General features: G+C 35.8%; 1 protein-coding gene across 1 annotated transcript in view; it reads left to right on the top strand.

Annotated features, from left to right (window-relative positions):
• Positions 1 to 30: 30 nt before the first annotated feature.
• The window catches only part of Pino (protein pinocchio), a 136,100-nt gene continuing 123,173 nt past the window's right edge, over positions 31 to 12,957 (top strand). Inside the window, exons 1-2 of the mRNA XM_076803950.1 lie at positions 31 to 178; positions 3,302 to 3,470. Coding sequence (XP_076660065.1) covers positions 3,347 to 3,470 — 124 coding nt within the window. The 5' untranslated portion in view covers positions 31 to 178; positions 3,302 to 3,346. The remainder of the gene's footprint in view (positions 179 to 3,301; positions 3,471 to 12,957) is intronic.

Below are 12,957 nucleotides of genomic sequence, written 5' to 3' on the forward strand. Positions count from 1 at the left end.
TGTCTGCGACAAATTTCCCACGTGATAGTGAGTTAAGTGTCAGTCGACCATCGGCCACCGGTACGTATGGGTTGTAAAGGCATGCATCCTGTGTTCTAACGCGAAATCGTTCGAAAAGTCAGTGTCGACGGATCGTGAAGTTCACAAGAAGTTGTCGGGTTACAGAAATCATAAAACAGGTACGAATATCACCTTCTTATTAGCAAACAAATGTTAATAATTATTTAGTTCATTAAATATCAATAATTTCTTCGAATAATGAAGACCCTTCATTTTACTATATCAAAATGTTAAGAATACGACAGCCGCAATGAGACAAATTTCTTTGCTGTATATTATAAATTAAAAAAATATTAATTCAATTCTTTGAAGGTTTTGGAAATTAGTTGCAGTTTTAAATATTTTTAATAATATCTAGACGTAGTATATAAAATATAGTTAACAGTTTCGAATGTGTATAGTAACTGTGTGTTCGAAATATAATATTTTCAAATTTAACGGTTAATTTGTTACCGACGCAAACTTCACGGAGCGCTCTCTAAATATTCGTCTGTTACGAAATTGATCCGTTTTACCAATTATGCTACAATGTGCGTAATGGATAACGATCTTTCAATTGATTTTGGATTGTAGAATGTCTTTAATATTGTCCCATATTCTTGTCTACTATTATATTCATCGTAAGCATTTTCTGTGGTGCGTAGTATCTGTTGTCATTACCTGCGTGTGTCATTCAATACGTCCACTAGCATAGATTCTCGAAAGCATTCGCGTTAATTGACCCTTATGGCTTAAACGATTCGGATAGTTTAGTACATTTCTCGAAATTTCGTGTTCGGAAAAGCAAGATTCACGATATCCAACCACTGAGTCGATTACGATAAATGCAACATATATTTAAAAAAATGTATTAGATAAAAATCTTACAAAAAATTTATAAGAACCTGCCATCATAAATGGCTGGCAAATGCATATTTATGATAATGAAGTTGTACTTAGGATCTTCAATGAATTTCAATCGTGTACCATTTGTTTTATAATACCCGATATTTTCTTTACTAATTTGTGGTGTATAATGTGCTATCAAATAACTCACCAGGATACAGTAACAAATAACGGCTGCGGTGTACATACATAGATAGTCGAACCTGCAACCACGTGACACAGGTACAAAACGGTTTTAGCGCAATTAGAATCAGTAATATATGTACTCGTAACAATAAAACATTGTGGTACAACCGATAATTGTTTCTGCTAATATGTAATAAAATAATACGGCATATTTTCAAGGCATTTGTTAAATGTCTAATGTTTTATTCACACATATTACATTCGATAAAATTCGACATATCTTGAGTGTGTAAATATACGCAGCCTAATCACGTATTAAGACAAAGAGCCTTGACCACGGGTGTCAAGTTACGTACGGAATAGATTGATGTAGTTTTGAATATAAGATTTTTATTCGGTTAGTTCGAAACAGCTTTGCGTGCGTCTCCGAGTCCGGTTGTTTGTTAACGTGCAAACCTGTCATCTTTTTCTCCCTGTCTCTCGACTCCTTTTCCGTACATAGTAGCCCTTGCCTTTTTCTCGAAGGGTTCCACGAACTCTCCCAACGAAACCATTTTCGTGCCGGTACTAGTGGCGTGCGAGAACCCGAACACGTTGGGACGGATCGAGAATTTTATTCGAGATAGGGACAGATTCTCGAACGTTTCCGAATTATTCCCAAGAATATTCGAGATTCCCGAGTATATATTAGGGTTCTCGAATGTATAGTGATTCTCCAATATTTTCGGGAATCCCGAAATTTTCGAGAACCCAATTCGTCTCGATCCCGATACCTTCCCGACCTGTGCCGATCTGTCCCGATCATCGGGTACCCGATATTTTCGGGTTCTTGCACATCTCTTGCCGTGACTATACATGTGACTACAAAACGGCCCGCGGATACAACCGACCACAGTTACTGCGACTATTAGACACGCGCGTACACTGTCAATGACATTAGATGTTTATAAACGACGCTGCCGACCCATTTAACGGTCGGTTCGTGTTACGAATGCCCGCGAGGGTGCAGTTCGCTCCAGTTTAACGGTCCTTCTTGTCTTTGTTACACTTTCGAAACGGTCTACGGACAACGAATCTCGGCCATGGAATTTCTCATAATTTTCTCATTTCGGAGGTCTTGCCAGGTGAAGAAAAGAAAAAGAACAAAAAAAAAACTGAGAGCTTAGTTCTCGCCAAAGAAGAAACGGATTTCTTTGTGTCCGATAGGGCTTTATTACTATGCGATTTGTTCGAAAGCTCGTTATGTGTAAATGCCGATCAAACGTCATGTATTAGATATGCGAATAATGTATGCTCGTGGAATGTGACGTAATTCCTTCGGACAAACATATGTATACTTCGGGATCGAGCATAATATCGATTGGACCCGTGTGAAAGTCGTATCAATTGGTTAGTATAATAGAATAATGTTCGATTAGACAATAGGAGAAAGTGTTTAATAAAATAGAGTCTGCGTACTTGCTCCGTGAAATGACCTCGTATTATTATTCATAATGTATGTATATACAATCAGAGCTTAGGGCATTATGATAACGCGTACCCTTGCAATATGTAGAAATGTTTTATCATGGCAACCGTGGTGAACGTCTTTGTACTACATATTATGAATGCTATTTAACCCTTTGCACTCGTAGCCATCGATTCTAGACCCATAATGTCCCCATAGAGAGGACATCCGAGTGCAAAGGAACCGGAACCCGCAACCTTGCGTCTTCGAAGAGTGAAGTGTTTGATACTAACTGGTCGAACTGATACGAATGATAAAAGTAGCACCGACAAATTTATTTATTTAGCGACCAGTGCGGATTCCTTTACTGTAATATATGCATCATAAAATAAAAATAAAATATAAAACGATTATTTTATTATTATATTTTAATGTAATATAAAATGATTTTTTTATTTTTATAAATAAACGAGTTTAAACATACGGTAACCTCTGAAAGTGAAATTCAGCCGGTAGCTTGACACTGTTACGCATTTGATTATCGTAAAATAATGTATATATGTGCGCTATATACTTGTTCGAAGAATAATTTAGCATAATTTGTAAACTCCAGGTGGTTTCTTTATGTTGTCGAAACGTGAGCAATGACACGAGAAACGCTGGTGATTATTATGCAACAAGTTCCGCGATATTCCTCGTTTAGGGCTATTGATCTATGCTTTTGGTAAGCGAAGCATGCATGTAAAAATTTGATTTCTTTTTTCTCTCTCGATGTTTTGATAGGGTGATCCGGTGCTGAAGATCGACTTGCTACATACTTCGAGGACCATGGAGAGTACGTTGACGGAATTCGAGGAAAGTTTGTCCTTCGACATCGATGACCCGGACTTCGCTCCCACGAATCCTTCCGCCATTGCTCATAGTGTTTTGCGCTACGTGCAATTTCCCGATAGTGAGTACATTTACTCCGTACGCTTTGTTTTGAACGAGTCGCAGAATTTTCGCTACACCCAGTGTCGAGATATGAATTTTGTTGATGCCCTCTTTCCACCTCTTTCGCCGCCATCTTAATTGCTGGCGCAGAACGATAATAAAAGTAGAATATCTGAAATGCTTTTTTCTATTTAAAATTTTATTTTGTTGAGCGACGGTAATTACTAGACTGCAGATTTTCATGCAAAATGCATCAGTTGCAAGACACAGGAACCAAATGGGAATTGATTTTGTTCCTCAACAGTCTTAATAAATTGTAACTGTATATATATATAAGTATGTATAGCTAATATATCGCTTATTTTGTATGATAGAAAAAATGGCAGGGGGAGAAAATATTTTGTCAAGGTCATTTTTTTCGAGATTTCAAGGTCATCGTATTTTTTATAAGCACAATATGCATTATTGGTCTGCGGAAAACCCACATTGGCTGAGGCAAGTTCAGAATCAGCGTCCATGGAGTGTAAATGTGTGGTGCGGTATCATCAACCACCAGTGCCAATTTAAGCGTTTATAACTCGTAAACGAATTAACCAATATCGGTGAAATTTTCAGCATGGATATAATTTATTCAAGCGAATCAAACACATTTTCTAAATTTTCAATACAGGCTCAGATAAAAAAGCTAAAAAAACCAACTTTTACTATTTCTTTTGCGATTCCGACCAATTCAAATTTTTTTCAAAAATTTGTTACACCTCGTCTAATAAACTAATCCTTCTAACTTCTCAATAAAATTCAAGTCATTTGATCCAATTTTTAAAAAGTTATGTTGCTTCAAATAGTGTAGACTCAGTTTTGCTCGTTAGTGTAATTTTATTTAAACTTCTAAATTATATAATTTTAAGTTTCATATATTTTTAATAATTTAATTCCGTTTTCCGACCGTTTTCCAAGCAAGGTTTACTCTTAGAACAAGGTTAAGCTTGCTCTCAGTGCGACCGACCTGCCCTCTACAACGAAGTCAAGGTTTGGCTTCGATTTGGTCCTGATTTGGCATGGAATTTTGCCCGCAAACTTTGCATTCAAATACCGAGCCTAATGCGGAAACAGATGGATCGGAATTTGTAGACAAATTTTGGTGGAAAATTCATAGCAACTTATTTACTGGGTACTTATATCTGAAAATCTATTATCAAGTTTCTGAATTACTGTATTACATTAGAAAGCAGTGTTAAGCTCTTTTAAATAATAATTATAAACAAAATTATTAGATGCATTACTCTATTGAACTAAAACATTACTCTATTTACTAAAATAAGTTCATAGCTGTGAATTGTACATTTTGGAAAAATATTAAATTATTGCCGGTAGCTGAAATTGAATTTTTTACCCCATTTGGGAAGTATCATTTATACTTAAAGATTAAAAGCCCGTAATTAAAATGAAATGGTTGCTAATATTTTGTGATTCAGAGAAGCAATAATTTTTTAATGGAATTGGAGGACACTCATCCAGTTATTTTCTACGAATTGTTGCCCGCTCTAATTTTAGATCAGGTTTGAAGATTTACAATTCTAGACAGGGTGACGCAACGTTGCGTCTGTGCCACAATGGGTCTGTGTGTCATGTGCTCGCATATATTTTTATTAGTTTATACTTCTTTTCTGATGGTTTTCGTGAAGCAAGCAGGAGAAAATTTTACGCGGACTCCGAGCGATAAAGAACCTGAAATTGTAAGCTCAGACTTGTTGCTCGGTAAGTTTTATTTTTAACTAGTTCACATGCACGTTGAGGCACGTTCTGAAGAACGTATTTAGTATTTAGATTCGTTGTTTAAACATTCTAACGAAATCGCAGTGCGAAAAGCGCATCAGATTAAAGTTCTTTCTTTACAACTACAAAGCAGTTTACAGATTTATTATTCTCAGAGATGAAAAATTAGAGATAACAATTAATTAAAATATTAAATTAATTGCAATGAATTAGTTGCAATTAATTAATTAATTAAAATATGAATATTGAACATAATTTACAATTTGTTTTTTTCTAATTTTATCTATTTTACTATCATATTAATTTTCTATCTTTCTTTTTTATAACATTACTCTTCTCGTCTCTCGAATGAATTGTTATAAAAAAGTAATATTTCAAGTTTTATTATTAATAAGCATTGTTATGAAACGCTAAAAAGTTGTCGATTAATTTCCTGTTACACGCGTCATTACTTTCATCTCCGTGTAGTTGCACTTTGATCGAGAAAATGAGAGTCCACTATGAATAATAGATCAGAATATAGATTGACTCGATCACGGTTTCAATAACGTTCGTCTATCGTGGCTTTTTATTTGTTCGATGTACTCGACGAAATTACGAAAAAATTACACGAGGCCGTGTGTGCTGAGTCGGATCATTTCTCGAACACTATACGAGGACATCGTGCATCCCGAAAGCTGATCGTATTGCTAACTGCCAGCTGACATTTTATCACGTATGAAACGATCTTATTACGTTGGGCCACACACGCCTCTTGTCCCAGCACTGACGTCAGAATCTTCCTAATTCCTAATCACTCTTTTATTGGCATAGCATCTTGATTTAACGACTCCAAACCGCCTACACACTTGTCTCTGTATACATTTTATCTAATCTAGAAGACGACGTTGGATTTTGTGACATTTATCGCACGAGTCAACACCTTCATTTAATTTCTTTCACTTTCATCGAATTAGAACTAAAAATAAAATTTTAAACAGAAATGTTACCCTCCAATACAATTACTTTTGATTGTGTCAAATTGTAACCTCACTACGATAGGAAAATGATTGAGATGTTTGAGCGGTAGATGAAAGATTTGTGTGCTATAATGGTAGATGTTTTCTAGATTCAAAAAATTGTTTGAATTGAAAGTTCCAGTAGGTTACAAAATAAAATAAAAATAGTTTGTCGGATCCTTCTCGCTGTATCAGTATCGGATAGTTTTGTATCCTATAATTTGCAATCTGACTGTAATTATTGCTACAATGAGACATCGCAAAAACCATTTGTAGTCGTATTGCTTACGTATCGTTACGTTCTTAATATCAATGAGCATTATTCAAATGAACTATCAATTTTATTGAATAAATAAAAAATTAATGTAGAAGAAGAAAGTTATATACGTTTAATATTGAATACTTCATGGTTTGTTTTTGGCTATATCAATATAATAATGATATTTCAATTATTTTACTTTATTTCTCGTTAAAATGAACTTTCCTCGCTAAACCAGAGTAAAATGTTTTCAATCCCTTTTATAATTAATATTTGAACATTATTCAAATTTTCTTCGCGTGTAACTAAGGTTGGATTTACTTCATTTATTCATTTATTCATGCACTTTAGTTAAGTCACGTATATGTTAATATTCTATCATCCTAAGCTAATCATTAATGCATAAAAGCATCAATATCAAATTGAGTGGAACGAAATGTTGTGACAAGGAGACACTAATGACGCAGTTGATGTCATTATAAATTATTCATTCGTTGATTGCTCGATTCAGAAATATCACGTTGTTTGTATTATTTTTAGTATTCAACAGGAATACAGTAAACAAATACATAGAAACGTAAAACTATATACTAATGATTCATATGAGTTTAGCGAAACATAATTATTAAAGGGTGTTTTTTTATCTCTAAAGGTGTACACCTGCAGCATCACCCCCCGCGTACAGTAATAATTGATTGACGCTTATCTTATAATTTGACGAGATAATATTAATTACATATACGATAATTTTAATTTTTATGATTATTCTATTTTATGATTATTTCTACTCAATCACAGCCGGTACGCTATCTAATCGCTGTGTAATGATTAATCGAAATGAATCGGTACGCACATCATTGTAGAATCATTGTATGTCTACACATCGAACCGCTACGATTTAACACTAGATTTACGGGATCCGTCAAAATGACGGGTTCTAATATTTTTAATTTAATATTATTAAGATTCTAAGGATGCACACATAAGAAATTATTTAGCAAATTTATTTCTTTGGGTAGCACGTTCTTGTTGTTTTTATGAAGTAATGCAAAATAGTCGCTTTTAGTGCTCCGTAAACCTAGCGTTAACATGCATTGATGACTCTGGACATAAGTCTATCTTGGTATAAACAGCTACGATTACAATGATTACACAATACGGGTCTACCCAGGGACATATATCGGCTAGGAAATACTATTCTTTCTCACGGAGTATACTCCGCGGCAGTGGGGATAGCTCTGGGACTTTTATCGGCTAGACATTTGGGACATGTATCGAGTAAAGACTGTATTTGGTACTATATCAAGCAAGTGGTCAGAATGACTAGTCATATATTTTGTTATAATTAGACCGCGGATTTTTACATACAATAAAAATTGTCTACATTAATTGTGAGAAACAGAATCTATATTTATTTCCTTTAATAGGTTGAAAATAATACAACAGTAACGTTAAATTCTTCAAATGTTTTTATTGTTTTGCATGGTCTAGGGCAAGGGATCCAAGTACTGTGGGGTGCCAATTACTGTGACTATATTAATTATAATTGTTTTCAAAGCATAATGAATATAAAAAAAGAGATTTAAAATTTTTTTCATTAAAATCGGTTAATATATATATATATACAGGGTGGCCCACATAACTCTGAACAGCTCAATATTTCGAAAACTATGCCATCGATTTTAAAGTTCTTAGTCTTAAATTGCATGGAACTGAAGGGCCTTTCTGACTACATAAATGTGAAGTGGCCTCCCTTCCCTTTTAACGGGGGAGGGGAGGTACCTTTATAATTTTAAATGGAACCCCCTATAAAATGTTACATATTTAGATTCTACAGGAAAAAACAAGTCAATTTTGTCTGAAACATTTTTTTGTCAGATACTTCCATGATGAGATATAACAGTTTGAAGTTTCGAGTTGTAGGTACTTGAAGCGCTCGGAAATAGCGTTATGGAATTATACGCGCTTGAGTCCTTTGCTTATTCGTGAAGAAATAAAATGTACTTTAAATTAAATGTTCAAAATGTCCACCACGGGCTTGTAAACATTTATTTACTCGAAACATCAAAGTTGTTCTAACGTTTTTTAACATTTCGGGAGTCACTGAAGCGCAAGCGTCACGTATTCTTTGTTTCATATCCTCTTTTGTCGTCGGTGGTTCAAACATAACTTTGTCCTTTACATATTCCCATAAGAAAAAATCTAATGGTGTTAGATCGGGGGATCGAGGAGGGCATTGACGAGGTCCCCCACGACCTATCCATTTGTTCCCAAATTTTTCGTTGAAAAATTGCCTGGTGATGATTGCAAAATGTGGAGGAGCGCCGTCTTGTTGCAACCACATTTCCCTTCTAACGTGCAGTGGCACATCTTCCAAAAGCGCAGGCAAATGATTTTTTAAGAAATCACAATAACTTGCAGATGTTACAGTTTCTTGAAAAAAATAAGGTCCAATCACAAAATCTCCTATTAGGCCACACCAAACATTTAAAGACCATCGATGTTGAAAGGGAACACATCGCATCCAATTTGGGTTTTCCACGGCCCAATAATGCAGATTATGTCTATTTACATGCCCTGAATTCATAAAAGTGGCCTCATCGGAAAAAAGTATTTTGCACAAAAAGTCATTTTCCACAACACCCTGCAGCCACTCACAAAATCTTACGCGGTGATCGTAATCTGCTATCGAAAGCTCTTGCGATAAAACCATGTGATATGGATGATACTTTTGCCGTTTCAAAATTCGTTGAATTGATGAACGCGACTAATATGTGATGTTTGTGCAAGTGTACGTTGACTAATATGAGGATTTAATGTAATTGCAGCAAGAATACTGGCACTGGTATTTTCATTAGTGACAGCTTTAGGTTTATTGCGAGTTTTTTTACACAATTCACCGTGCTCGCGAAGCCGCTTTTCTAAATTATGAAATGTTGCGTGACATTTTTTGATCCCATAACGTTCAAAAGACATCACTGCTGCACGCCGATAATTTTTTTGGCATTCACCTAACGTTAATAACATATTCACTTCTGTGTCAAAAGTAGCCATAATCACAATGTTACTGCTTGAAGAACAGTTCTAAACTGAAAACGTTTTCATAGATAAGTGAGTCAAACTCAAGAATTGTAAATATTATTGTTTGTGTTTCTTCACGAATAAGCAAAGGACTCAAGCGCGTATAATTCCATAACGCTATTTCCGAGCGCTTCAAGTACCTACAACTCAAAACTTCAAACTGTTATATCTCATCATGGAAAAAAAATGTTACAGACAAAATTGACTTGTTTTTTCCGGTAGAATCTAAATATGTAACATTTTATAGGGGGTTCCATTTAAAATTACAAAGGTACCTCCCCTCCCCCGTTAAAGGGGAAGGGAGGCCACTTCACGTTTATGTAGTCAGAAAGGCCCTTCAGTTCCATGCAATTTAAGACTAAGAACTTTAAAATCGATGGCATAGTTTTCGAGATATTGAGCTGTTCAGAGTTATGTGGGCCACCCTGTATATATATATATCTTTTTAAATATTTATTATGCTTGAAAAATAAATATAATCAATATAGTCACAGTAAATGGTACCACCACAGTAATTGGGTCCCTTTACCCTAAGTGATAAGAATAGTCGCGGATCGTTTACATTTCTACCGGAACCGATTCTTATTGCTTACGGTTAGATAGCACGTGACCCAATAGACAAGAATCAACTGAAGGGTTGTGCACATATGATTCCAATCGGTCTTACCGCTCTCGTGGCTAGACAATGTACGATCCAGGCTGCAAGAGTCAACCGGAGGATTATGTACACTTCACTTAACTGATTCTTACCGCTTATGACTGGACATCACATGACCGAAACGGTACGAATCAACCGAAGGGTTTGGTACACACCGCTCCCATTAATCTTCACCGTTTATGGCTAGATCGTATGCAGTTCAAGCATGCAAAAGTCAACTGGGGGATTATGGGCAATCTACTTAACTGGTTCTTACCGCTTCTAGCTGGCAGAGTGAGTTGATCGAACGGCGAAAATTGGGTAGGGAGGGTTATGAACACCCTACTTAGCACTAGATCCAATTACGTATTATACCTACTGTTTGTGTCGAAGGGGTTAACATTTTTTGGAAAGATCCAACGTTTTCGCTCGACTTTTGATTCATGTTATCTGATGTATTCATTACAGACTGATCATTAGACTGCGGAACTTTATGCAAAATCAAAATTAACCAAGTCAATCGTAAGAAACAGGAGTTACATGAAGATGGATTTCCCCTTTTAATAATTTTAACAAGTCGAAAACAGAGAAATTGTCAATATTTGAACTATAATAATTTTAAAAGCATCAAAATATTTTTTTCTGAATGAATCTATTATAGATTTGAAAATTCCCCTTTACAACGACTACATAATACATAATCTATAATTTCTTGGCGGTTTTATATAATAGAATAAAAATGAGGAAAAAGCTTGGCCGTGGTAAGGCTATCATGGTGTGCCTTATGTTTTTGAAAAGATGGCGGTACACGTTTCATTCAAAGATCAACAAATCGTCTTGAGAAAATCGTAGATCAAATTTTAAACATTCGCTGTATAGGGGAAACTTCAATCTTTAAATTGATGGTGATTTCACTCAACGCAAAAATCAAAATTCAATATTGCTACCGACGTTTCAGTTTTATAATATTTTGGACCAAGGAGGTGCCCTCATTTTCCAGTCGCTGTATCATGCAAAAAGAAATGTTGTGTTCAAATACTTAATTTTTTTTATTTCTGATAAAAATCGACAAAAATCGGAATAAATACGTTCTTGCGATTTTTCTAGAACAGTGCAAAATGGTCACTGTAAGTGTTCCGTAAATCCAGTGTAACTATCAATACGTGTCTTCGCAAAAAGAGCATCAGAAATGATTAGTTAAGTTACAGTTACACAGACAAGTTGCTTCGACTATGGACTCGATTTCTTTGGTTTTGAGATGCTACTACTCGACATCCAACATAAATACAAACGATCAGTATGTCATGTAGCACATGAAGGTTCTGTCGGGAGTATTTATGCATGATTCCAAGCAATAATGAAAATCATAAGGCCCGCGAACAACGGGTATCGCGCATGCACGTGCGTCCCTATTATTATATTAACAGCGAAACATGCGCAGTCCGCAAAGCGGGAACACGATCTACAGACAAAATTGGATCCACGTGGATATCAGCTTTCTTCTTGAGAAATCAGTCCTGAGTCGGTGTTCCGTTCTGCGTAGACGAACGTGCGCCGTGTCTGGCGCGTGCACTAATCGCTTAGATAATGATTCATTGTTCAGCCCTCGTGGTGTGGATCCCGTTGCACATCGTGTGTCCAGTGACAGTGACCTGTTGCACACGGACGCGTCGTTAGTTCCCGTCTTCTTTTATCGACGATCACCTCCCACATCTTACATCGTCCGATTCTCGTACCTTTTTTCAGCGGCGGATCTAGGGATGGGTCGTATGAGCTGCAGCCCAATGCCCCATCGCGGTCAAAAAAATAAAAAAAAAAAATAAAAACAAATTCAAATTAAAAACTTAACAAAAAATAAGTTATGCAAAAATTTGTTATGCTTGGGTTCGTTTGGGTAGGCCCCCAAACAGTATTAGCTCAGGGCCCCAAAATTAACGGTCCGCCGCTGCCTATTTTGCTTTGCCAACGAAGAGAACTCGCTGCAACCTAGACGAAACGTGTCGTAATATAGTATATTATATAATTATTAGACCGCGAATTTTCATGCAAAATGAAAATGAATCAATTACAAGGTACAGGAGATTTCATGCATTTATTTATTTAAAAATTAGTGGATGCAATTTAAAGCAGTAAAAAGATTGAAAGAACGTCGACATACTATTTTTAACATATAATAATCATTAATCAGGGAAATAAATTTATATGCAACTGCTGTACCTTGCAATTGATACGCACAAAATTTTACTTTACATGAAGATTCGCAGTCTATTTATATCTTTTCTGAATAATTTTAATGAGCCGAGTATAATAATCCGACAGCACTTTTAAATTCTTTAAATTATGTCTTCATTGCTTTGCATTTTTCTTATAAATGTATAAAATTCTCTGTCTAATTATATTATCAGATTATAGTTTTTAATGTAACTTTGTAGTCAATGACTTATTTATTTATATACTAACCATTCTTTATTTTATTAATGTTTGCATGTTGTTGAGCAAGGGGGCTGGGAGTAGAACGAGAGGCCGGCGAAGGGTTATTACCCCAGGAATATGATTTCAATTTGTTAGTCAGGTACGCGGACGAACCCGATGCGAAATCAGGATTATAGACGTCGAGGACGAACCTGACGAGAAGTCAGGGAGCCTCTAGGAATGGAGTCAAACGCAGACGAACCCTGTGCGAGACCGGGGAGCTGCTAGGAGGGTGAAACTTTGTGAACGAACCCAATGCGAAATCAGGGAGCCGCTAAGATGG

The sequence above is a fragment of the Halictus rubicundus genome, chromosome 2, assembly GCF_050948215.1.
Source record: "Halictus rubicundus isolate RS-2024b chromosome 2, iyHalRubi1_principal, whole genome shotgun sequence".
NCBI classification, from domain to species: domain Eukaryota; kingdom Metazoa; phylum Arthropoda; class Insecta; order Hymenoptera; family Halictidae; genus Halictus; species Halictus rubicundus.